At 39.9% G+C, this 25,337-nt stretch overlaps 1 protein-coding gene across 7 annotated transcripts in view; it reads left to right on the forward strand.

Moving 5' to 3' along the window:
• Nucleotides 1-25,337, forward strand: part of TET1 (tet methylcytosine dioxygenase 1) — a 147,173-nt gene that overhangs the window by 67,102 nt on the left and 54,734 nt on the right. For all 7 annotated transcript variants that reach the window (XM_082714540.1, XM_082714541.1, XM_082714539.1 and 4 more), the window contains 3 exons: nucleotides 17,292-19,611; nucleotides 24,322-24,412; nucleotides 24,936-25,029. In XM_082714540.1, the coding sequence (XP_082570666.1) occupies nucleotides 17,292-19,611; nucleotides 24,322-24,412; nucleotides 24,936-25,029 (2,505 nt within the window). The remainder of the gene's footprint in view (nucleotides 1-17,291; nucleotides 19,612-24,321; nucleotides 24,413-24,935; nucleotides 25,030-25,337) is intronic.

Consider the following 25,337-nt stretch of genomic DNA (forward strand, 5'->3'; position numbering starts at 1 on the left):
TAAAAAGAAAAATATGATCAGCACCTTTTTTTTTTTTTTTTAAAGATTTTATTTATTTGCCAGAGATAGAGAGAAAGAGTATACACAAGCAGGCAGAGAGGCAGGCAGAGGCAGCGAGAGAAGCAGGCTCCCCGCCGAGCAAGGAGCCCGATGTGGGACTCGATCCCAGGGCCCTGGAATCATGACCTGAGCCGAAGGCAGCGGCCCAACCAACTGAGCCACCCAGGCGTCCCTGATCAGCACCTTTTTTAGTACGCTTTGGTCATTTGCATTTTAGTTGTTAGAAAAAAATATCTATTTACGTTCTTAATCTTATTTATTAATTTTTTAAAAGATTTTATTCATCTATTTGACAGATCATAAGTAGGCAGAGAGGCAGACAGAGAGGAAGAAGCAGGCTCCCTGCTGAGCAGAGAGCCCGATGCAGGGCTCCATCCCAGGACCCTGGGATCATGACCTGAGCCGAAGGCAGAGGCTCCAACCCACTGAGCCACCCAGGCGCCCTGATCTTATTTATTACTAATGAAGTGAAATATGTTTTTTGTAGAAAATTAATTTAATACTGGAATTTGGCATATGTAGTTTTCTCGATTTTATTTCAGTTTTCTATTTATAATTTTTCATTTATTTTATTTCTTAGAGAGAGAGTGGCAGGAAGGAGCAGAGGAGAGGGACAGAGCCCTGACGTGAGGCTCTTACCCAGGACTCTGAGGTCATGACATGAACAGAAATGAAGATCAGATGCTCAGTTGATTGAGCCACCCAGGTGCCCCATGCCTTTATAATTAAAAACAAAACAAAACAACAACAAAAAAACAACTTTATTATAAAAGGAACAGATACTAGTTGAAAAAAGTTAAAATACCAAAGTGCTAAAAATTACAGTTCCCGTTTTCTTTCTCCATTCCTCCCCAAATCTTTTATTTCACAGCAATAACCTCAGGACTACTTTGTTGTCTATCTCTTCAGCTGTTTTATTTTATTTTTTTATTTTTAATTTATTATTTTTATTTTTTTTTAAGATTTTATTTATTTATTTGACAGAGAGAGATCACAAGTAGGCAGAGAGGCAGGCAGAGAGAGAGGAGGAAGCAGGCTCCCTGCTGAGCAGAGAGCCCGATGCGGGACTCGATCCGAGGACCCTGAGATCATGACCTGAGCCGAAGGCAGCGGCTCAACCCACTGAGCCACCCAGGTGCCCCTAATTTATTTTTTAAAGATTTTTTATTACGTAACCTCGTCACCCAACATGGGGTTGGAACTCACAACCCTGAGATCAAGAGTTACGAGCTCTAGGGACGCCTGGGTGGCTCAGTTTGTTGGACGACTGTCTTCGACTCAGGTTATGATCCCAGAGTCCGGGGATTGAGTCCCGCATCGGGCTCCCAGCTCCACGGGGAGTCTGCTTCTCTCTCTGACCTTCTCCTCGCTCATGCTCTCTCTCATTGTTTCTCTCTCAAATAAATAACTAAAAAAATTTTTTTAAGATTTTATTTATTTATTTGACAAAGAGAAATCACAAGTAGACGGAGAGGCAGGCAGAGAGAGGGGGGCGGGGGGCAGCAGGCTCCCCGCTGAGCAGAGAACCCGATGCGGGACTCGATTCCAGGACCCTGAGATCATGACCTGAGCCGAAAGCAGTGGCTTAACCCACTGAGCCACCCAGGCGCCCAGTAAATAAAATCTTTAAAATAAAAGAAATCATAAAAAAAAAAAAAAAGAAGAAGAAGAAGAAGAGGAGTTAGGAGCTCTAGTGGCTTAGCCACCAACGGCCCCTCTTCAGATGTTTTAAATCTGTGCTTAGGTCGAACTTTGTCCCCTGTACTCTATCCACATACACAGACAGAAGACTGTATCATATGTTCCTTGTCAGTTGGTCTTTTCATTAAATGTTTTTGGATCTTTGGCCATTTCAGTACATGATATTTCGTTGGCTACCAAGAATTCCATTTATAGACATACCATACCATACTTTATTCACCTAGTCCTGTATTGTTTTTGAAATATATGCTGTTACAGTGCAGTTCAAACAAGTCACCTATAAACATTTCTGTATACTTTTTAAAAAATTCTTTTCCTTATTAAGGAAATATTTAAATCTGGAACTATTTTTAAATTGTTACTTCTCATAGAAGGAGAACAGTAAGGCAAAATTATCATCATTGTACTTATTTTATGGAAATAAAAGGGGATAAAAAAGGAGTGTACTCATGATGGGTATTGGTGGGTATATACCTCTTAGCTTCATGGCTTTGCGTCAAAGTGCTTGTCTGGGTTTCTCTTCTTGACTTGCCAAGACTGAGTCATGCATTAAAAGGTGAATTAGGTAGAAGACCAGAGCTCTGGTGATGAAGAAAGGTGTTATATACAGACTGAGTGGTGGTGGATGAGAAAGGAACAGTTTAGTCATGGAAGGTGCTGGAGACTGTTTTGCAGGAGGCAAGGAAAGACTAGAACAAGTATATCTAAATTAACTTTTCCTTTTTCCTAACCAATCCTGCCACGTGAGATATCTGGTTCTGGAAGAGCCACCTTGTGAAAACAAGTTTGGTTTTTTTGTGTGTGTTTCTTTGATTGTTTGTTTTAAGATTTTATTTACTTGAGAGAGAGAGAGAGTGTGCGCATAAGCAGGGGGAGGCCGATGTGGGACTCAATCCCAGGAATCATGACCGGAGCTGAAGGCAGATACTTAACCGACTGCACCACCCAGGCATCCCTGAAAACAAGTATTTTTTAAAATCAACATTTAGGGTGCTTGGGTGGCTCAGTTGGTTAAGTGGCTGCTTTCGGCTCTGGTCATGATCCCAGGGTCCTGGGATTGAGTCCTGTGTCCAGCTCCCTGCTCAGCAGGGAGTCTGCTTTTGTCCTCACCCTCTGCCCCTCCACCCTGCTCGTGCTCTTTTTCTCTCTCTCTCCCTTTAATAAGTAATATCTTTTTTTTTTTAAGATCTTATTTATTTATTTGACAGAGAGCGAGATCACAGCTAGGCAGAGAGGCAGGCAGAGAGAGAGGTGGAAGCAGGCGCGCCCCAGAGCAGAGAGCCCGATGCTGGGCCGGATCCCAAGACCCTGAGATCACGACCTGAGCTGAAGGCAGAGGCTCAACCCACTGGGCACCCCACGCACCCCTAATAAGTAATAGCTTTAAAAAATAAATAAAATCTTTAAAAATTAAAAAAAAAAATAAAGTTGACATTTAGAAAGGAAGGACTATTCCTTTATTCTAAAATAATATTTACAAATCAGTAAAACTAAATTGGAAAATCTCTCCAGATTAAACCACCCTGTGGTTTTTTTTCTAAATTCATTTGTGTACTCACTCATTTATTCTTATGATAATCATCCAGCTTTTTAAATAAGCATTTTAAGCAGAAAACAAGTTAGTAGAATAATGCAATGAACACCACTATTTCCATTAATGCAATTCAGTATTTGACTCTTTGTATGTGTATGAACCACTGGAAAATTGCAGGTTATCCTCTTTAAGAGTTCTACCATACAATCATAGGTTTTCCCATTTGTTCCCAAAATAAAACACATTTGTGAGCCTAGAGGACAATCACCAAGATCTCTCCTCTGGGGTCTAAAGTCCAGGATGACCGCAGTGCAAACAAGTAAGTAGGTACAATCAATTGATATGATAAAGATCTGTGCCTAGATAGTAAAGGGTGGAGTGTTCAGTTTTACCTGAGCGGAGCTGGGGGAGTGTTAAAAATAGTTGATTTCTACAGATACCTTTCTTCTAGTTTTTAGGTATTTGGGGAGCAAAATTGATGGGGGAGGGTTGAATCAGGAAAGGTCTTTCTACCTAAAATCTGCTACTCAAGGAAGGACTGGGCAGCTTAACATAGCCTCAGGGGAAGCCATTCTGGGTGGGGCTGGTGTGAGGACATCGCTGTTGCAGGACACATTCTGTAAAATTTGGCCAAGGCTAGGATTTTGGAGGCCTTGCTGTCAGTAATGGAAATTGTGAGTTTTGCTCTGGTGGTTCCTGCTTCCTGGGTTCCCTTACCTTGCTGCTCTTTGAGTCTTTATAGAATTATTACCTTCAGACTAAGAGAACCTTACTGGGGCTAGTTCAGCATTTCTTTTTCTAAAAACCCCTAGGGTGATGTTGATGTTTAGCCAGGTGCTTGTGGAATGCCGCCTAAAGCAATGAGATTTGCATTTAAAATTGTCTCTGTAAATAACTGCATATCTGATCATTGAAATTTGGGTGGTATAGCAAAGAAACTGACTTTGTGATTTTATTTAATTTTAATTTATTTAAAATTTAAAACTGAATTAAAGTGAAAATTTTAAAATTAAATACAACTTTGTTGTAATACCACTACATTTTACTTTAACCATTGAAAGTTTAGCGGTGAATTAATTTGCAGTATGTATAAAATACACAGTGAATTTCTTGGACTTAATATACAAAAATAAAACATCTTTGTTCATTTTTTTTTTTTTACTTTTTCTGTTTTTTTAAGATTTTGTTTATTTAGTTGACAGAGAGAGATCCCACTGCAGAGGCAGGAGAAGCAGACTCCCTGCTGAGCGGGGAGCCTGATGTGAGACTTGATCCTAGGACCCTGGAATCCTGACCCAACCCAAAGGCAGACACTCAACCGACTGAGCCACTCAGGCGTCCCTTCATTAATTTTTATATTACAAGTTGAAATTACATTTTTTTATATGGTGGCTTAAATAGAAATACTAAAATTTGTTTCACCGGTTTCTTTTTACTTTTAAGAAACAAACCTCTTAAAACCTTTACAATTATTTCTGTAGCTCACATTGTATCTCCATGGGACAGTGCTTCCTTAGAATTACAGCAAATGAAGATTTGGGAAACCTGAAGGCTGGAAACCAGTCCCAATTCTGAGATTAATGCACTAAGGGTAGTAGGTGAAAGGTTAGGTTCTGAAAATGCTTGTTACCTAACATTCACTAGAATGGAATATCCAGGGTCACCTGGGTGGCTCAGTAGGTTAAGCCTCTGCCTTTGGCTCACGTCATGATCTCAGGGTCCTTTGAGTTGGCTCAACGGGGAGTCTGCTTCTCTCTCTGCCCCATTGCTTCCCACCCCCACCCCAATTCTCTCTCTTTCTTTCAAATTAATTTATACAATCCTAAAAAAAAAAAAAAAAGAGTGTAGTATCCTTCAGGACTGGTACCTCTCATGTTACCTCTCCCACTAATCATGCCTGCAGCATGTTATGGGTACTCCTATAAATATTTGTAGAACGAACACACTGAGGCAAAAAGCAGTAGAGATGAAAAACTCAGGATGAAAGGAAGAGGTTTTAAGTAAGACCACCAAATTCCCTGGCTGAATTGGGGTGTTGAATGGAGGAGGCTTCCGAGGAAACTCATGAATTATTATATTAAGTGAGTTTTGGGGTTAAAGCAGGGATGGGGTAGAGGTGACTCAGCTTTTAGATGTGATTGAGTTTTAATTGCCTGATGAAGATGCCCATTTGGGGGATGACTGAGTTTGAAGTTTAGAGGGAAGATCTTGCTTGCTGTGGGAGTGAGTCATCAGCAAATAGATACAGACTGGAGGCCCCTATGTAGATAAATGGGGAGACTGGGGAGAAGACAGGGGGGAACACCGTCATTTTTAAGTGTGCGGAAAAGCCAGCAAAGGAGACTGAAATGACCGGTGGAGAATTAAAGGGAGAACCTTAAAGATGTGAGCAACAGTATTAAAAGATACTCTGGCAGTCCGCTGAATTGACGATTAGGTCTAGATTGGTGAGTCTTGGGCAGTTTCAGTGAGGTGGTGCCACAGAATGCTAATTACACTGGGCTGAAGAGGGCGTGATAGTGATTGCAGATAATTATTTGAAGACTTTTTTTTTTTTTTTTTTTTCCAAAATGGTGCAGTGAGATAGGGAGAGAGCTAAATATTTCTCATGGGTTTTGTTTTCTTTCGATAGAAAAGCCTTAAGTTTGTTATAGCCTGTGGGGAAGCAGCTAGTAGAGAAAGATTTACAGATCTTGATGGTTTGGCTCCAGAATGCTCTCTGATTTTTCTGTTAGGAATGTGTAAATACCCCTGTGCATAGCATCACCCGCTAAGTGCTAAATAAATACTCAGTATTCTTGGAGCTTATGTTCTTAGAAAACCTAAACAGAAATAGGAACTTCTTTTTTTCTTTTAAGGAAGAACATTGAGGAAGGAGACCTAAGGCTACATGAGCAATATTGGAAAGAACTAAAAGTTGAAATCTTTATTGGTGTCTTGTAGGATCATGAATTAACTAGTTATCTGATGGCCTTCTGGACGGAGTTGGTGAGGCAAGGTCCTTGAATATATCTTTCATCTTGAGGGAGCATTCTAGGCAAAAATGACTTGATAGAGGCTAAATCCTAGTGGAAAACAGGATTTGTCATAAGACCACGTTTCCTGAAATCTTGAGGAGCATTTAAATGCCCTTTAAAAAAAAAAAAATTTGGAGGCTGCCTTCTATCATGAACCTTTACAGTATGAGTGCATATAAATTACATTTGTCAAATAGTCTGATTGACTTTAGTCTGATTGATTTAGATAATCGGCAATTTTTGTGTTCTTTTCATTGTTTTTTAAATAATTAATGTAGTACTTCATGTTGTGGTATTATTTAATACCCATAAGTTTTCGGGGCACCTGGCTAGCTGAGTTGGTAGAGTGGCATGGCGCATACTTAAAATTTAAAAAAACAAACAAACAAAAAAACCCCAACCCAACATGTTTTTACTGAGCCTTCTAATGCTATGAACCTTAAAATTTTGAGTAAAAAGTTAGGAAAAAGGTAAAGCAAATCAGATTTATCTGGAAGTAAGGAGAGTTATAGTCTAGGGAATATTTGAAGAGAAAATAGACAATGACCTCTAATCATATCCCGAAAAGTTGGAATGTAAATTGAATTTTTTTTTTTTAATCACCAGGGCTACTTGTTTATTTTTTATTATTTTTTTTAAAGATTTTATTTATTTGTCAGAGAGAGAGAGAATGAGAGCGAGCACAGGCAGACAGAGTGGCAGGCAGGGTCAGAGGGAGAAGCAGGCTCCCTGCCAAGCAAGGAGCCCGATGTGGGACTCGATCCCAGGACCTGAGCTGAAGGCAGCTGCTTAACCAACTGAGCCACCCAGGCGTCCCTGTAAATTGAATTTTAATTTCACCCAACTCTCCTTCATAACTTGGTGTGAACCCAGTGTGCATTTACAAAATTTTCACAAAAGGTGAGGATTTTTTCAGTGTAACAGTATTTGTTGTTTTTGCCCAGTGCTCCAATGCTAACCGTGCCCTCTCTAATACCCACCACCTGGTTCCCCCAACCTTCCACCCCCCCAAAGGTGAGAATATTTTGAATAGCAATGCTATAGTGTAACAACTAAAAACCGGGTGAATGAAAGTAGGCCAGTGGGTTCAGAAAAACAATAATTCATACAATCTAGGAAAAGAAACAACCATAGGAATTGAGTTGTTCTCCTAAGTTTTAAGCATTGACAATAAAGTTAGGTCAGTAAACAGTACTAAATATTAGTAACTAAATACATCATAAATGTTAATTATTACTTTGCCTGGTTACTCAATCTTTCTAAATCTTATCAGAAGAATGGAGATACTGATACTAAGTAGGAAAAGCAAAGGAAGTAATTCCTATAAATCGTCAGTGATGATGCCTGGCAAGGAGTCAGTGGTCAATACATGAGTAATAGCTACTGATGAATATTTTTTTTTTCCTCAGTTGTGGATTTGAGATTGGAGTTAGTAGGGTTTTGCTCTATGTTGAAGGAGATACAACAAAAAAAAGAACTACCTAAGAGGTGTTTTTCCCCTAAATAGTTCAATTCTACACACGGTAAGGTTCAACAATATGTGTAAACGCATTATTTCATTTAACCTTCACAATAAACTGATTCAGTGAATGCTGTTACTCATCCTGATTTATGTTAGGGAAACTGAGGCTCAATGAAGCTTTGTAGAGCAATGGCTTGCTCTTGGCCCCATCGTGTTGGGAAGTGATGGAGCAGGGAAAGAAGCCGAAATTTGTCTGATTCCAGTAAAGCCCCAATTCTGAAAACTATATGTAGCAAGGTACACAAAAAGACTAAGTATTAACTACACTGGGCACTAAGAGTTGTGAACTTGAAGCATAGGGAAGGCTGTTTGAGAAAGGATGAAGAAGGAACGGGCATTGTGTTTGGCTTTGGAATCCTCTAAGGTGTAGGCTCAGGGGGACACACCTACAGCCTGGGGACAGAGGCAAGGAAGGGTGGAGCTCCCAGGGACACCTAGATTTCAGCGGTTCAGTTGAGACTCTCCTTGGAGGTCTACAAAAGAGCATTAAGGAATGGTGGAATTTGGCAGTTGAGGGCTCGCCTAGAACCGAGGGTAACCATTTAAGATACTTGAATGAGGAGGGAATTTGATAGGATGATAGCTTGAGGCGAATTTGGTGTCTGAAAGGTTTTTTGTCTTTCTGACTCTTAATGAATTGTAATGGCTTAGCTCCCAAGGAAGAGGGCAGGAATGAGGACACCTGGGACTAGAGAGGTTGGTTCCTAGGTCAGTTTTGTATACATTCAGAACCATTCTACAATTTACATGTTTTTGGATTAAATAGAAGTTGTCCCTCCCCCTAATAATCTGCTTCCCCTTCTCTGCCCTACCACCCCCCCCCCCCAGGTAAAGGATTTACTTTGGATTTTGAGACCCTGTGGCCAAATGAGGGTGGAGTTTTTGTTGGGGGTAGGAGTAAAAAATTTAGAATAGGAAAGAACTCTGGATGTGGTGGATCAAAGTGGGAAAGGAACTTTCAGAGTCTCTGGGATGGCTTCTGTTCAGCCCAGGCAAGGAAGAGCCATTAGGCTTTATGGCACCAAGGTAGGACAAGTGGGGATAAGGGCAGATTTGGTCCCTTTGACCCTACCTCCCTGCCTTTCTATGAACTTTGAACATCTAACAGGGTGCCTGTAGGCAAAGTGGAGAAAACAGAACAGAGGCAAAGCTCAAATATTAGGGCTACAAAATGTGGTGGGGTAGGTGTCTTCTTTTTATGCCTCAAAAAGGAAAAGAACTAGACCATTGTACTGCTATAGGAAAAGAAGGCAACTGTTTTGCAGGTCCCCTTTGAAGAAGGATGTGTGTGTGTGTGCATGTGTATGTGTGTGTTCAATGTTTATTTTAGCTTTGGTGAATGGCTGGTTTATCTTTCTTTTGATTGCAATTTGGGTTTGTTCGAAAGCATTTGTGGAGGGTAGGGTCTGACCTCCATGCTTCTATGGGAATGTGGGAGGACAAATACCGCATCAGGCATGATTGCATCATATTCAAGTCAGCATTAATGGAGCCGCTAGTGATTCTCCTGAAGTTTTTGCCCAAACACTAAATTTTTCTGGTTGAGGACATAGGTCCTGAGGGTGTCCCTTCTAATCAGGTATAAATACTCTGGGTTGCTCCTTGTCTTCTACATGTTAGTTTTTTTTTTTTCCTTTTTTTGGGGGGGTATTTATTTATTTGGGGGTGCGGAGGGGCAGGAGAGAGAGAAGCTGACTCTTTTAACATGGAGCCCAATGTGGGGCTCTCGTGGGGTCTGTCCATCTCACCACCCTGAGATCATGACCTGAGCTGAAATCAAGAAGTAGCATGCCCTTAACTACTGAGCCACCCAGGCACCCCTTCTACATGTTAGTTTTTTGAATTCCTCAAAGGGGATTAAGATCAGTTCTCGGTTGCTCAGAGAGGGTTAGAAATAAACAAAAAACAACAAAAAAAACTTAAATATTATGATGGGACCACAGTGCATAAGCAGATACATCCTATATCTGTGGAATTAAAATTTCCTGAGGAGAGCTATTATGGAAAAAATGTTTTAAAAGACTATTGGGTGGGGGCTGAAAAAAGCAAAACAGAATACAAAAACCATAAAGGCAGGTTGAGAAACACTGATCTGCCTGCAGTAAAGGTCATAGTCTTGTGGATCATGTCTCTGTACACGCTTTGAAAGACTTTCCATGTGATCTGAGCAGCTGTTTCTAGATACAGGAAATACAGCATGTATGGAATGTGCGTGTTGGGAGAGGCGACAGATTCTGTCCAAAGGGCACAGTCATTTCAGAATAAAATACCACTCTGCTCAGTGCCGTTTGAGCTCATTCATTCAAGAGTGGGTGTGAGTAGCACTACTACTATAGGAATGTGGAGAAATGAGAAAACAGGGTGCTTGATAGGAATGTGGAGAAGGAATGTGGAGAAATGAGAAAACAGGGTGCTTGATAGGAATGTGGAGAAATGAGAAAACAGGGTGCTTGACAGCTATTGAACCCAGATCTGATCTAAGGTGATCGACATTCCTGTCAGTTTAGAAGGGGTAAGAGGGGCCCAGAGCAACATATAGTCTTGTGACTAGCATAGAGTGCAACACAGAGACTGGGAGAATTTGAATTACTGTCCTTAAAACGGTACACTTGGGCACTTTTGGGGTGGTAGAGGAGAAAGAGAAGAGACACTGGTGGGCATGAGCTTAGGTCCCCAGAGTATATATGGCACTTGAGAGAGTAAAACAGCCAGTTTTTTGTGAAATACTTCCTTCAGAAAATTGACACATCTCTCTCTTTTTAAGATCTCTCTCTCACTCTCTTTTTAAGATTTCTTATTTATTTGACAGAGAAAGAAGTCACAAGTAGGCAAAGAGGCAGACAGAGAGAGAGAGGGATCAGCAGGCTCCCTGCTGAGCAGAGAGCCCACTCTGGAGCCCCATGCCAGGACCCTGAGCTCATCACCTGAGCCCAAGGCAAAGGCTTAACCCACTGAGCCACCCAGGCCTCCCAGAGACTTGGCATCTCTTTAGAGAGGTAGATGTTAACAAGTATTTTGAGATTCAGAATGGATATTTGGGGATGCAGTACACCTAAGCAGATTAAATGTCAAGGAAATCTTCATTAAAAAATAAACATTCATAATGTAGTTAATGGAGCCTGTTTGACAAAGTATCTTGGGATTGTACCTTCAGTGGTAGGAAGGAGTCAGCTTCTTCCAGGTCAGTAATTACTTGCAATTCTTCCTAATGCTGGCACAGGTATCTCACTGATAATTTACAGTCCACTGTGGTGGATGTATTTATACCACAAAAATCGGCCTACAGGGGCACCTGGGTGGCTCAGTGGATTAAGCCGCTGCCTTCAGCTCGGGTCATGATCTCAGGGTCCTGGGATCGGGTCCCGCATGGGGCTCCCTGCTCAGCAGGGAGCTTGCTTCCCTCTCTCTCTCTCTCTGGCTGCCTCTCTGTCTACTTGTGATTTCTCTCTGTCAAATAAATAAATCTTTTAAAAAAAAAAAAATCGGCCTACAGGGCAAAACAGGGTTCCCTCCCCTCTCAGTTCCCAGCCTGGTTGTTAAATATTTACCAGTAAAGTTTCTGTAGGACAAATATACCTTCCTGAGTATTGACAAATGTGTATGTACTCCACACCCTTTCTTTATGCTTTGATATGTTTGTGAGTTGGTACTACACAAACTTTTAGCTTTTTTCACTTACTGTATGCTAGAAACCTTTCCACAGACCGCTTCAATTTTGGTTTAAATTTAAAGGAAGTACATTTTAAAAATCAAAACAGTATTTAATCAGGTCTGGGTTTAATAGTTCCCAAGCTCCTGTATTGTTTTGGACTTCCTCCTCCTCATTACTTGTATTAAGTTTTTTTTTTTTTTTCTTCTTCCAGAGTTTCTTTATGCAAATAGGAATATATATATTAGTGCTTCATACTTTTTTTTTTAAGATTTTATTTGTTTATTTGACAGATATCACAGGTAGACAGAGAGGCAGGCAGAGAGAGATAGAGAGAGGGAAGTAGGCTCCCTGCTGAGCAGAGAGCCCAATCCCAGGACCCTGGGATCATGACCTGAGACAAAGGCAGCGGCTTAACCCACTGAGCCACCCAGGCGCCCCCCCAATACTTTTTATTAACATAAAAAAATGGTATATTTAGGTTCTGGATCCTTTTTTTTTTTTTTAATCCTGGACATCTGCCTATTTGGAATGGAATCTCTTTTCATTCTGTTTTATCGCTGCAAGGTAATATGTAGATATGCCATAATTGAATTAGTGTGCTACAGGTGGACATTTGGGTATTATCAGTTACTTGTTAAACTATACAAAGCTGTCAAAACATATCATTAAGTGCAAGTATAACTTTTAGGATAAATTCTCAGAAGTGAAAATGCTGTAGCAAAGGAGAGGTTGAATTTGTAATTTTGATAGCTATTGCCAAATTGCTCTCCAGAGGGATGATAAGATTTTGCACTCCACCACCATTATATGAGAATATATATCCCCACAACTTCCCTAAGGGCCTATCTAGGTGTTCAAACATTTTTTGAAGTTTGCATTTCTGATCAGTGAAAAATGTTATCTTTGCCATTTTTAATTTACACTTTTCTTAGAATTGAGCACCTTTTTATAGTGTCCACCTCGGGATTGAAGTGAAGATCAAATGAGTTATTGCAGTAAGGGGTGTATATTATAATATAGGTAACATTCTTTGGATTGTAACTATTATAATGAAATTGTTAGTGCTCCCTCATAGTGATACCTCGTCCTTACTGTGCTAACAGCTTTGGTCATATGGTCTCATTGAATTCCCATCACAATCTACCTGACCTCTTAAAAAAGGAGAACACGAAAGTTCAGGCTACATGGCATCTCCTGGACCAGACAACTCCAAAGAATTGCTCTTTCCCTATCTTACTGTTCAAGGTTAACCAGTAATAGGGGCGCCTGGGTGGCTCAGTTGGTTAAGCATCTGCCTTCAGCTCCAGGCCATGATCCCGGGGTCCTGGGATCCATCCCTGCATTGGGCTCCCTGCACAGCAGGGAGCCTACTTTCCACCTCCCTCTGTCTGCCACTCACTCCCTTTGCTTGTGCTCTCCTCCTCTCTGACAAATAAGTAAATAAGGGATGCCTGCGCGGCTCAGTGGGTTAAGCCTTTGCCTTCAGCTCAGGTCATGGTGTCAGGGAGCCTGCTTCCACCCCCGCCCTGCCTCTTTGTGATCTCTCTCTCTCTCTGTCAAATGAATAAATAAAATCGCTAAAAAAAAAATAAGTCTTCAAAAAACAGATTAACCAGTAATAGAAATTAGATTGGTTTATTTTCTTTTCCACACTTCTGTTTAAAAATAAACATGTTTATACATTATTTAGATGTCCTTTTTAAACATAAGGCAGTGTTGCATATTTTTCAAGTTGCATTTTCACTCATCCATGCTTTTTTTTTTTTTAAGATTTTATTTATTTATTTGACAGAGATCACAAGTAGGCAGAGAAAGAGGGGGAATCATGCTCCCTGATTCTTTTTTCTTTTTCTTTTTCTTTTAACAGCTTTATTGAAATACTACATGTAAGATATAGTTTGTTTTGCTGATCCACTTTTAACAACAGGAACTTGAATTTTTGGTTTTTCCCGAATAACAGTAAATGTTTGTTCTGACCACTCAGTTTCACTATGAAGAGCAAGTGAAACTGAGTAACTGTTTTCTTAGTGCACAATTACATTTAATAGTATCTGCTTGTAAGAGCTCTGGTTGATTTCTGAGGACAGAGAAAATCTTACTAGCCCCTGCTGAAATGTCATATGTCAAGCTGTTTTCTTAAAGGTTAGTAGTTGGCATTGTGTAGAACATGTTCTCGTTTACCTATAGACCTCATGTTTTCAAACCGCATGATTTTAAGCAGTTATGAGATAAGAGACTTCTGGGTGGTTCAGTCAGTTAAGCGTCTGGCTCTCACTTCAGATCAGGTCATGATCTCAGGGTGGTGAAATAGAGCCCCACATCATACCTTGTTCTCCCTCACCGTATCCCTCCCTCTCTAAAAAAAAAAGTTAACATGAGCTATAACTGAATGATAAAGGTCAGTTTTTAATTAAGCTCATTACTTATGAGAATGTTCTATGTTTATAGTACATAAATCTTAAAAGGTACTCAGTATCTTCTCTTTAGAGTGATGTGTACGTTGAAGTCCCAGTATCTTAGATATGCATATTCGTAAAATTAAAAGCATCAAGTAAAACAAACAACTGGGGCACCTGGGTGGCTCAGTGGGTTAAAGCCTCTACCTTTGGCTCAGGTCATGGTCTCAGAGAGTCCTGGGATCAAGCCCTGCATCATGCTCTCCACACGGCAGGGAGCCTGCTTCCCTCTCTCTCTGCCTGCCTCTCTGCCTACTTGTGATCTCTGTCTGTCAAATAAATAAAATAAAATCTTTAAAAAAAAAAAACTTCACTTCTGTTTCCCCATGGTAATTGGTATTAACGTTTTACCTACTGGCTTTCAGCCTCTTGTTTATTTAGGATCTCTTGCCATGCAATCACTAGACTGATAAATTCAAGTAATGGCTGCACATTATTTCACAGTATGAGTGTGAGTGTCTTTATTTCATACTTTCTCTAGTATAAATGTCATATTGTATTATAATTTGCTTACCTACATTTCTGCATTTTTAATTTTGGCATTTGGATGGATTAAAAAGTTGCATTTATTTTCATTTGCTTGTCTTCTAGGAAAGTCAAACAGCTATTGATCTTGTGGATTTCCACTTAAGCAAAGGACATATTCCTCTCTTTTTCTCACTCTTCTATTGAGTCATTTACCGTTTCTTGTTGATTGTGGAAGCTCTTTTACATTAAGAATAGTAACTATTTAGGGGCGCCTGGGTGGCTCAGTGGGATAAAGCCTCTGTGTCTGGCTCAGGTCATGGTCCCAGGGTTCTGGGATCAGCCCCACATCCAGTGGGGGGCCTGCTTCCCTTTCTCGCTCTGCCTGCCTCTCTGCCTACTTGTGATCTCTGTCAAATAAATAAAATCTTAAAAAAAAAAAAGGTAAATATAGTTTATTTCTACTAAGATTTTTTTTTAAAAGATTTTTTCTTTATTTATCTGACAGAGATCACAAGTAGGCAGAGAGGCAGGCAGAGAGAGAGGAGGAAGCAGGCTCCCTGAGCCGAAGGCAGAGGCTTAACCCACTGAGCCACCCAGGTGCCCCTCTACTAAGATTTTTTAATGTGAAGAAAAGATTGTTTAATGTTTAATTATACAATTGGGTAATGCTTACATATTTTATGGCTATTATTAAATTTGGTTTAGTTTTTCAGTCAGTAATAGATTCAGGTATATCACCTTCATTCAATAGGAAGTCTCCTGATCTTATATTTTTCTCTCCCTGAGTCATTGAGCCACACTAGAAATTAGGAGGTGTAAGTTAACTTTACATTCGCTCCCGACAGCAGTTGGAAATGCCCCTACTGTCTCAATTCCTTTGTTGTAATTTTAGATGAGCTGTTGGGTTTTAAAAATAAGGGTTTGTAGGGGGAATAGAGAGTGATTGCTTAATGGGTACAAGGTTTCTTTTAGAAAAGGGTGATGAAAATGTTCTGGAATTAGATAGAGGTGATTATTGCATAACATTGTAAATATGTTTAAAAACCACCCCTTTTTTTTTTTTTTAAGATTTTATTTATTTATTTGTCAGAGACAGAGGGAGAGAGAATGAGCGAGCACAGGCAGACAGAGAGGCAGGCAGAGGCAGAGGGAGAAGCAGGCTCCCTGCCGAGCAAGGAACCCGATGTGGGACTCGATCCCAGGACCCTGGGATCATGACCTGAGCCGAAGGCAGCTGCTTAACCAACTGAGCCACCCAGGCGTCCCTAAAAACCACCCTTAATTGGGCGCCTGGATGGCTCAGTGGGTTGGGCCGCTGCCTTCGGCTCAGGTCATGATCTCAGGGTCCTGGGATCGAGTCCCGCATCGGGCTCTCTGCTCAGCAGGGAGCCTGCTTCCTCCTCTCTCTCTCTCTCTGCCTGCCTCTCTGCCTGCCTCTCTGCCTACTTGTGATCTCTCTCTGTCAAATTTAAAAAAAAAGAAAACAAAAAACCACCCTTAATTGTACAGTTTTAAAAGGTAAACTGATTAATCTTATTTTGTAGGCATTTCATTTAAAAAAAATTGTTTAAGGGATTATATCATTCCCACTAAACACAATGGCTTAAGTGAAAAGACAGAAAATACTAAGTAAGAATGTGCAACAGTTAGAGCGATTATAATTACTGTTGGGAGTGCATGTTGATAACCACTTTAGAAAATTCTTTGGCCTGTCTACTAAAGCTGAAGTTAAGGTACACACACACTTGATAACTCAGCACTTCCAAAGATTACAGTAGCATTTATAGTGGTATAGAACCAAAAATAACTCCAATGTCCATATACAGTACAGTCAGTAAATACATTGTAGTATTTTCACTCAGTGAATTTACCTACAATAGTAAGAATCTGGGGTACCTGGGTGGTTCAGTGGGTTAAGCCTCTGCCTTCAGCTTAGGTCTTGATCTCAGGGTCCTGGGATTGAGCCCTGTGTCCGGCTCTCTGCTCAGCGGGAAGCCTGCTTCCCCCCTCTCTCTCTGCCTGCCTCTGTCTGCTTGTGATCTCTGTCAAATAAATAAATAAAATCCTTAAAAAAAAATAGTAAGAATCAATGGACTGAGGCATGTATGAATCACAAGTATAATTTGAATGAAAGGAAGTCAGTTATATCAAGTTTGGAAATAAGCAATGGAAATCTGTGATAGATATCAAAATAATGGTTACCCTTTGGCAGTGGAATGATGACTAGATGGGAGTTTCTTGGCTGGAATCTGGGCACTTGGGGGTTCATTTGTGAAAATTCAGTAAGCTATATACTTGGGATTTGTTCACCTTTCTGTGTGTATTTTGTATTTCAGTATAGTTTGCATTAAGATAATAGATATTGGCCGTCAAATGGTACCAATGTAAAAATATTAAAGATTTATTTGGAGGGACACCTGGGTGACTTAGTCAATTAAGCGTCCAGACTCTTGATTTCAGCTTAGGTCATGATCTCAAGGTCATGAGGTTGGACCTGCATTGGGCTCTGCCCTGAGCAAGGAGCCTGCTTAAGATTCTCTCCTTCTGCCCCTCACAACCTTGTCAACCCCCACCCCCCACTCCCCGCCCAACACTTCCTCACTCTCTTTCTCTTAAAAACAAAAAACAAAAAACACACACATTATTTTGAAAAACAAATGAGTCTACCAAAATCTTTACAGGTATGAGTAATGAAATTTTACTTCAATTTTTTTCTTTTTCCCGACACACCCCTTTGGTATTTTATTGGAAACATAAAAAGAAAAATGAGTATTTTTTTCAGGGGCTTTACATTTCGTTCGTGTTAAATCAAAACGTTCCTGTGGCTCTTACTCCAATATTTGCATAGATAATATGAGATATTTTTGTGTTTATTTTGTAGGCAGATTTTATCAACAAACTAGTAAATGGCCCCAAGTCAGAATCCATGGAATACAGGAGGAGCTATGGGGGGGAACAGAGATTGGAATTAAACCCACCTCCTCTCGAAAATGTGACTAAAAATGAAGAAAGTATGACAGGTATTGAAGTGGAGAAGTGGACGCAAAACAAGAAATCACATTTAACCGATCATGTCAAAGGTGAATTTAAGGCAGTTGTGACGGAAGCTGAAAAATTAAAAAATTCTGAAGATGACAGGAAAAAAGTCCTACTTACTGATCTAATTGAGCCTCAGAAATTGTTTGCACAAACCGTAAAAAATGGCATTAAAAATGTACACTATTTACCAACCGAAACAAATGTGTCTTTTAAAAAATTCAATATTGAAGAATTTGGCAAGGCATTTGAAAACAACTCCTGTAAATTCCTGAAAGACACTGCCAACCATAATGCCATGAGTTCGATTGCCACTAGTGCGAGCTGTGATCATCTCAAAGGAAGAAGTAATGTTTCAGTATTCCAGAAATCTGGCTTTAACTGCAAGTCTTTTCCAAATCCTGCAACTTTCCACTTAAATAGTCCTACTAGTACACACAATGAAAGTGATCAACCCAAATCTCTAGAAAATATACCAAGTAAAGAACCAAAAGATGGATCTCCAGTTCAACCAAGTCTTCTATCCCTAATGAAAGATAGGAGACTAACGCTGGAGCAAGTTGTGGCCATAGAAGCTCTCACCCAACTGTCAGAAGCCCCATCAGAAAATTCCTCACCATCAAAGTCAGAGAAGGATGAAGAAACAGAACACAGAACAGCGAGTTTGCTTAATAGCTGTAAAGCTATCCTCTATTCTGTACGAAAAGACCTCCAAGACCCAAACTTACAAGGGGTGCCAGAAAGCCTTCATCACTGTTCATCTTTGGAAAAGCAGAGTTCATGCAACACGGTGGTATTCAATGGGCAAAACATTTCCAAGTCACACCACAGCTCAGCTGCTAACCAGACAACTTCAAAATTGCAGGAGTATTCAAAAGTCACAAATTCAGTCCCTCATTTCATACCAAATTCAAATTCATCTAAAATTGACACCAGTAAAAATGTTGCTCAAGGTAGAATTAGTCTTGATAGTTCTAAGAATTTGCATCCGTTGCCACCATCAGGTGATAAATTGGGGCATTGTAACCAGTCACTGGCCAGCAGTAAAAAGATAGACCTAAAAGAGGATCCATCGTGTCTGAATACAATACACAGCAAAATAGAGGAGGACGTTGCAACTCAGTTAACACAACTTGCGTCAATAATTAAATTCAATTACATAAAACAAGAAGACAAAAAGGTTGAAAGTACACCAACAAGCCTTGTTGCATATAATGTACAGCAAAAGTGTAATCAGGAGAAAGTCACAATACAACAGAAACAACCTTCCAGTGTACAAAATAACCATAGCTCATCATTGACAAAGCAAAAGAACACAACACAGAAAAAGACAAGAGCTACCCCATCAAGAGATCGGCGGAAAAAGAAGCCTGTAGTCATAAGTTGTCAAGAAAATGACCAGAAAAAACAGGAACAGTTGTCATATGAGTATAGTAAGTTACATGACATTTGGATAGCATCTAAGTTTCAAAGATTCGGTCAATTTGGTCCACATGATTTTCCCATTCTGTTGGGGAAAATTCCTCCCCTAACCAAAGTATGGAAACCACTGACTGGAAGGAGTTCAGCGTTAGAACACAAAAAATTATTTCCTCCACTCACTCAGATAAAATTTGAGCGTTATTATCCTGAATTAGCACAGGAAAGAAACATGAAGGTTGAACCGTTGGATTCTCTCCCATTATGCCAGTTAAAAACAGAATCCAGTGGGCAGGCGTTTACAGAAAAAGTTTATAATTCTCAGGTACAGCCAACAGTGAATGTCAATCAGAAAGCTCACCCTTTACTCCAGCCCTCCTCTCCTGCTAACCAGTGTGCTAACGTAATGGCTGGCGATGACCAAACACAGATCCAGGGGGATGTTCAAGACCAACTCATGCATCAGAAACTGTCAACATTGCCTGGTATCTCCCATGAAACCCCCTTACCAGACCCAGCACAAATTCTCAGGAATGTCAATGTAGTATGTTCAGGTGGGATCACGGTGGTTTCGACGAAGAGCGAAGAGGACGTCTGTTCATCTAGTGTTGGAGCATCAGAATTTACCCCAGTAGACAGTGCACAGAAAAGTTTTAATGATTATGCCATGAACTTCTTTACCAATCCTACAAAAAACCTGGTGTCCACCACGAAAGATTCTGAATTGCCAACCTGCAACTGTCTCGGTAAGTGTGTGCACGTGAATTCTTTGTTTACCTCCATTAATTGTCATGACCATATCCAATTTTGGGTTATCTTTATATGTGGCATTTTTGCCCCATTCGTATTCTGGCGAAAATGGACTGAATTCTATACCTCTTTTTCTGTTGCACCCTTATTGATTTTGCTCAACTAATTGGGAAATTTTTAACTCATAATTTGGAAACTTTCTCAATTTGCTGATTTCTCTTGGCGAAATGTCTCCTAAATTATTTATTGTGCGTATCGTAAGATTAAATTCCTTCAATTTTCTATTAGAGTTTATTCTTCCTATATTTAAAGGAATTTCAGCCTATAAGCATTTTGTTTAAAAAATGTGTTTTATTGTGAGATGATATACATACACAGAATGTAAAACTTAACAAATAGCTATAAATAATTACCACCCAGTTCAAGAACCAGAATGGGTTTGTTTCTTTTTCAATGCCTGGTGCTTTTCTGCTCTGTGATACAAAGAATGTCCCTATAAATGAAATTCCAGTCTTGGCCATTGAAGAATTTGTAAACCTTTGGAATTTTAAAATAAGAAATCATTGTATAATACTGGTTGCCTTAAAAAAACAAAACAAAACAAAACAAATAGAGATGGGAGTAGCTGATTGATGGAGCAGTTTATAACTGATATATATTTTGTGCCTTAGGAGTCATTGAAAGAGAAAAGCCAGGAGCTAATTATTGAAGTTTTTAATCAATGTGTTAAAAGCCCTTAGAAAACTAACCGGACTAATGATTCTTAGGCAGTCCTTACAAGAAATTTGCTCAGTATTTGAAATACATGAAAGCTAAATTTGAACCCTATAGTGATTAGTCACTGTCTGTGGTCAAATTTCATGGAAGTGCTCAAATAAAAAAAGAATTAATTTACTCGAACACAACTGTAATTAGGAGATTAAGTAGATTTGTCATTAAAGTTTGTTAGGCTGCTTGAAGTCCTTATTATTTCAGGTTTTATACAACATATGAGGAGAGAATTTGTGAAATATCCTATTTTGAACTCAAATAGGTTTAATTATTAAAACAGTCTTATAGGGGCACCTGGGTGGCTCAGTTGTTGCCTTTGGCTCCCGTCATGACCCCAGGGCTGGGATCAAGTCCCACTTCGGGCTCCCTGCTCTGTGGGAAGCCTGCTTTTCCCTCTCCCAGTCCCCCTGCTTGTGTTCCCTCTCTGGCTGTCTCTCTCTGTCAAAAAAACAGAACAACAAAAACAAACAAAAAAACCCTTTAAAATAAAATAAAACAGTCTTATTTTTAAAAAGTCTTAAAATATAGCCTCAAATCTTAAAGGAAAATTTTTTGCCTGAAGTAGGTGGTTCATTAGTACATTCCAGAATGGGTAAATGATTGTTTAGAAGGATAAACTATTATCATTTTGATTTTTTTAACAGTAGAAAAAATAGTGAAGTTAGCAATGACTTTCTGCTCTCGATTATCTAAAGTACATTTGATACTCTGAAATCAAGCCTTCCATTTTGCCACTCCTCATTGAACAGTTTTGACAGCCTACCATGTGCCAGGCCCCAGGGATAGGCTCTTTCCAGAAAGATCTCATAATCTGAAAAGGGTGACAATGCTGAGTGGGGTTGAATTGGGAGAATGAGAGGTTCTTTGAGCAAGGACAGAAGGGTACAGTAATGATGACTCCTATTCCAGATCTGTTACTGCAAGTCTGATACTGTGCCATGACCTTGACTTGTTATATTCATAACATGCCTGCAAAAAGAACGTGTGTTATCTTCATTCTACAAGTGAGGAAACTAAGTCACTGGAAGGGTCACAGCTAGTGAATGGTTAAACTGGAATTCAAAGACAGTCTCAACTTCAGAGCCTATTTTTTTAGCCTCCTTCCTCTTGTTTTGAAAATCTGAATTAAGAAAGGGACAGAGGGGCGCCTGGGTGGCTCAGTGGGTTAAGCCGCTGCCTTCGGCTTAGGTCATGATCTCAGGGTCCTGGGATCGAGTCCCGCATCGGGCTCTCTGCTCCGCGGGGAGCCTGCTTCCTCCTCTCTCTCTCTGCCTGCCTCTCTGCCTGCTTGTGATCTCTTTGTGTCAAATAAATAAATAAAATCTTTAAAAAAGAAAGGGACAGAATTTTTCTGAATATCATTACAAATGGAAAAAAAAACCCTCAAAACAAAATGCCGTTAGAATATATACACCTGGGTGGCTCAGTGAGTTAAAGCCTCTGCCTTCAGCTCAGGTCATGATTCCAGGGTCCTGGGATGGAACCCCGCATTGGGCTCTCTGCTCAGTGGGAAGCCTGCTGCTTCCTCTCTCTCCGCCTGCCTCTCTGCCTACTTGTGATCTCCCTCTGTCAAATAAATAAATAAAATCTGTACCAAAACAAACAAACAAAAAGAATGTATACACCCGAGCTAGTCTAATTTTACTCTGTGCATAATGTCAGTAGAATGATAGTCTAGTTTCAGGACAATCTAGTTTCTTTCCTTATATAACTAGTACCTTATAGGAGTTGAGACACCTAGGCATTGAAAATTTATTGAGCATCTGCAGTGGACCTATGATTGTTTTATACATTGTCAGTGTGTTCCTATAATTATTACATGTGAAGTAATTGAGCTCATTGTGTAGAAATGGGAACTTAAGAAAAACAAAAAGGCAGGGCTGACCGGGTGACTTAGTCAGTTAAGCACCCAATTATTTCCGCTTAGGTCTTGAATTGCGATCATGAGTTCAAGCCCCACGTTGGGTTCCATGCTGGGAATGGAGCCTTCTTTAAAACAACAACAACAGGGGCACCTGGGTGGCTCAGTGGGTTAAAGCCTCTGCCTTTATAAATAAATAAAATCTTTAAAAAAAAACAAAGAACAAACAAGCAAAAAAAAAAAAAAAAACAAAGCTGAAAAAGCCACTCAGAAATCATCCCAAGTGGAATGATCATATCTACGCGTAAAAGATTTCCCTGGAGGGGCACCTTGGTGGCTCAGTTGGTTAAGTGTGCGGCTCAGGTCTTGATCTGAATGAAGTCCGCTTGAGATCCTCTCCCTCTGCCCCTCCCCCTGCATGCTCACTCTGTCTCTCTAAAATGAAAGAAAGAAATAACAGTCTTTAATTTTAAAAAAGATTTCCGTGGAAGTATTGTGGTTCCTCAATTTGAGCACTGCTGGCATTTTATTTTTTATTTTATTTTATTATTTTTAAAGATTTTATTTATTTATTTGACAGACAGAGATCACAAGTAGGCAGAGAGGCAGGCAGAGAAAGAGGGGAAAGCAGGCTCCCTGCTGAGCAAAGAGCCCAATGCAGGGCTGGATCCCAGGACCCTGAGATCAGGACCTGAGCCAAAGGCAGAGGCTTTAACCCACTGAGCCATCAAGGTGCCCCAGTTCTTAATTTTTTAAAGATTTTATTTATTTATTTGACAGGCAGAGATCACAAGTAGGCAGAGAGGCAGGCAGAGAGAAAGAGGAGGAAGCAGGCTACCCGCTGAGTAGAGAGCCCGATTCGGGGCTCTATCCCAGGACCCTGGGATTACGACCGGAGCCAGAAGCAGAGGCTTTAACCCACTGAGCCACCCTGGCGCCCCTAATTATTATTTTTTAAAGATCTTATTTATTTGTCATAGAGGAAGAAAGAGAGAGAGAGCGCACAAGCTGAAGGAGCAATAGGCAGAGAGAGAAGCAGGCTTCCTGCTGAACAAGGAGCCTGCAGCGGGACTTGACCCTAGGACCCTGGGATTATGACCTGAGCTGTAGGCAGACACTTAACTGACTTAGCCACCTAGGCATCCTTAATATTATTATTTTATTTTTGCTTGCGGTTTTAGAATATTTAGGCCTTTTAAAATATACTGTGCTCACAATTTGCTTTTTTAAAAATTTAATGAAATCTCAGGTTTTTCCATGTTTATAAATAATAGTTTTTTTGGTTTTTTTTTTTTTTTTTTTTTTTTTACGATTTTACTTATTTATTTGAGAGAATATGAGTGGGGTGGAGGGCAAAGGGAGAGGGTGGAAACAGACGCCCTGCTAAGCAGGGAGCCTGACCCAGGCTCTGTTTCAGGACCCTGAGATCATGACCTGAGCTGAAGGCAGACCCCTAACTGACTGAACCACCCAGACATCCCAAAGTTTGTAAATATTTGTTTAATAGTTTTATTGTTTTCCACTATATAAACATCCCTTAATTTAGTCACTTATCATTTAGTGGCAGGTGCCAAGTGTGTTTCTCTTTCTTTTTTGATGTTACAAATAACAAGTAACGTTCCTCTGTACATTTGCTTTACAGATATATAACTATGTGAGTGTAGAATAAACTCTTAGCAGTGCAGTTGCTGGGCTCAGTTTTATTCAGATTCTGAGGCCAAGCTTTTAGAGATGTATTGCTCTTAGAAAACTTTTAATTTTGCACCTTAATTATTAATAGATTTCTTTTAAAGCAGGAGATAGGAGAAGAAATATGACCCATATCTCAATATTTTTTGTTTTCTTCCTCTGATGCTTAGAGGAAGAATTAAATAGTTAGGGGCTGTAAGAAAGGAACAAGTTAAATTCTAGGGCCTTTTGTCCTAGACTTTAATTATTAAAGTTTACCAAAACCTTGTCAAGATAAATTGTTCTGAATTGGAAAAAAGAAAAAAAAGAATTAATAAAAATAGCTTCTCCTTGCCCCTGTGCAATTCTGTAAGCTTTGGGTCTAATAATCTTATTCCTTCCACAGATCGAGTTATACAAAAAGACAAAGGCCCATATTATACACACCTTGGGGCAGGACCAAGTGTTGCTGCTGTCAGGGAAATCATGGAGAATAGGTGAGGAAATTCCCTTCCCTGTTAAAAATCATTCATTATCGTGCACCTGACTCAATGCAGAGACGTTCTCTGGGAACAAATGAGAAGTGAATGGGAAAGCCTTCAGGAGTATAAGTCGGATGTTTCTCAGGGCCCAGGAAGACCGTAGTGTCCTGGTGTCCCCACTAAGTCACAAAGCAAGGCTGTCTTTGTTAAATCCAGAAATTCTTATTCTTATATCCTTGTATAATGGTAGAAGTAGTTAAAATTACCTCCAACCGCACTGCATTCACATTCCTTAATGCTTATCTTGGAGCCAGTCCTTTTTTAAACAAGTGATCTCTAAGGATAAGTAAGGAGAATCGACTAACAAATAAAAATATCTGCCACACAAATGTAAATTTTGAACAAATGTAAACTTTAACAAACAGGGTGTTGGGTTTTATGTACTTCTGTAAGCCTGTATCTTCTGTACCTTAAGATATTAAAAGGGTATATCTCAATTAATTGCAGTCATTTTCCCTTCACTGTGTTTTGTACTCAGGTATGGTCAAAAAGGAAATGCAGTAAGGATAGAAATTGTAGTGTACACAGGAAAAGAAGGAAAAAGCTCTCATGGGTGTCCAATTGCTAAGTGGGTAAGTATTTTGTACTTACACGTTTTTTAAAAATGAGTTTATTCCACATATAAAATCAACCAGGTTATTTTCCCTGAAAATGTGGACTAGAGAAGTATCCACTCTCATTATTCCCTGGGACATAATAAGGCAGTTAACTATCTTGGCCTGGGTTTTTTATGAACAGAAGTTCACAGTTACTACCAAGTGATCTTCATCTCCCAAAGGTCACCACTTTTACCAGTATCTTGTGTACTTTCCAGGATCTTTTAATGCACTTATAACTGGATAGCATAAGTAAATGGTACTAAACTGAACATACTGTTTCC

The sequence above is a fragment of the Mustela nivalis genome (assembly GCF_964662115.1).
Source record: "Mustela nivalis genome assembly, chromosome: 2".
Lineage (NCBI taxonomy): Eukaryota > Metazoa > Chordata > Mammalia > Carnivora > Mustelidae > Mustela > Mustela nivalis.